Consider the following 1,352-nt stretch of genomic DNA (forward strand, 5'->3'; position numbering starts at 1 on the left):
TTGAAGTATTGTGTTTTAGGCGGTTTATGTTTTTTGGTATCGTTTTGGTTTTTGTGTGTAATTTCTTTTGTTTATCAAGAAAATGGTAAAATTCGGAAATACGTACCAATCGTTTATCGCATTGCAAGTGAAAAAAAGCTAATTTAATCGTCAACCGCCGTTTATTTTTAATTTTTAGTCCGAATTTAGCTTCTTTTTCTTGTGTTTTTTGCGGCTATTTGTGAATCCAAAAATTGGCCTTGCCCTTTGTTGATAGCCTTTTGGGTGTAAGATATGTTAACTTTATGTTAATAATCAGTTAATAAGATGGTAAAAGTATAGACCAAATATTTCGTTTTTATGAGTAAAGTGGTAAAAGCTTTGTGATGTTTTTAATTCAAAAAACGTTCATTATTGTGGTAAAGAAAAATAAAAAGGCCTTAAAAAGACTGAAAAAACGGGTAATAATCAAATAAATTACAAGGAAACATTTTTGTTCAGCGGCGTTTTATAATAAAAAAACAAAAAACGCCTGACTGTGAGTGCCATCTCAGACTATTAAAATTGGGGTACAACTTTGATAACGTCGAATTCACAACTTCTGATTACGACGTTTATGGCACGCAATTTGATCCAAAAATAGTCAAGTCGTTTGCCACTGTCAAACCCCTCGAGTGCATTATCTTTGAAAATGTCCCTCTTTTTAAAGCACTTTTGTGGGAATTCAAAATTAAGTCAGAAAATTTGGTATTTCCAGATCAAGTCAATGAAATGTCTGAATACTGTTTGGACGGCTCTTCACTTCATTCCGTCCACATTTTGAACATGAAAGTCGTTGAAAAAGGTGCATTTGAGAATTGCAAATATCTCAGTCAAGTTGTCTTACCAAGCAATTTGGAAGTTATAAAGAAGTTGGCATTTTCAAATTGCGTCACTTTGAAGGAAGTTGTGATCCCCAAAAGTGTCACGGAAATTGGGGAAGGCGCTTTTGAAAAGTGTGTGTCACTCACAAAAGTTTTGTGTGACAATGAAGCTGTGAAATATGGAACAAAGTGCTTTGCTCATTGTGTGTCACTGAAAGACGTTCCAGTAATTTCAAATGTTGGCAACGCGATTTTCTTTGCCTGCAAATCTCTTGAAAAAGTGACTTTAAGTTGCAAATGCACTGCAATTAGCGTTTTTGCATTTTTCAAGTGCAATGCACTTTCATCAATTGAGGTCCCACACAGTGTCACAAAAATTGGAGCTTTTGCGTTTAGAAAGTGCGCATCACTCAGACACGTTGATATTCCAGAAAGTGTTTTGAGTGTTGAAAATGGTGCTTTTTACGACTGTAAAGCACTTGAAAGTGTTATTTGTCACAACACTTTAAT

General features: G+C 34.6%; 1 protein-coding gene across 1 annotated transcript; it reads left to right on the forward strand.

Annotated features, from left to right (window-relative positions):
• Window positions 1-480: 480 nt before the first annotated feature.
• On the forward strand, window positions 481-1,352 carry EIN_367740 (hypothetical protein; the record flags this gene model as incomplete). Its single annotated transcript, XM_004253513.1, has 1 exon — window positions 481-1,352. A coding segment is annotated over one exon (872 nt), but the record flags the coding sequence as incomplete, so codon positions are not given.

Source organism: Entamoeba invadens (assembly GCF_000330505.1).
Source record: "Entamoeba invadens IP1 unplaced genomic scaffold scaff_1105074726633, whole genome shotgun sequence".
Taxonomy (NCBI): domain Eukaryota; phylum Evosea; order Mastigamoebida; family Endamoebidae; genus Entamoeba; species Entamoeba invadens.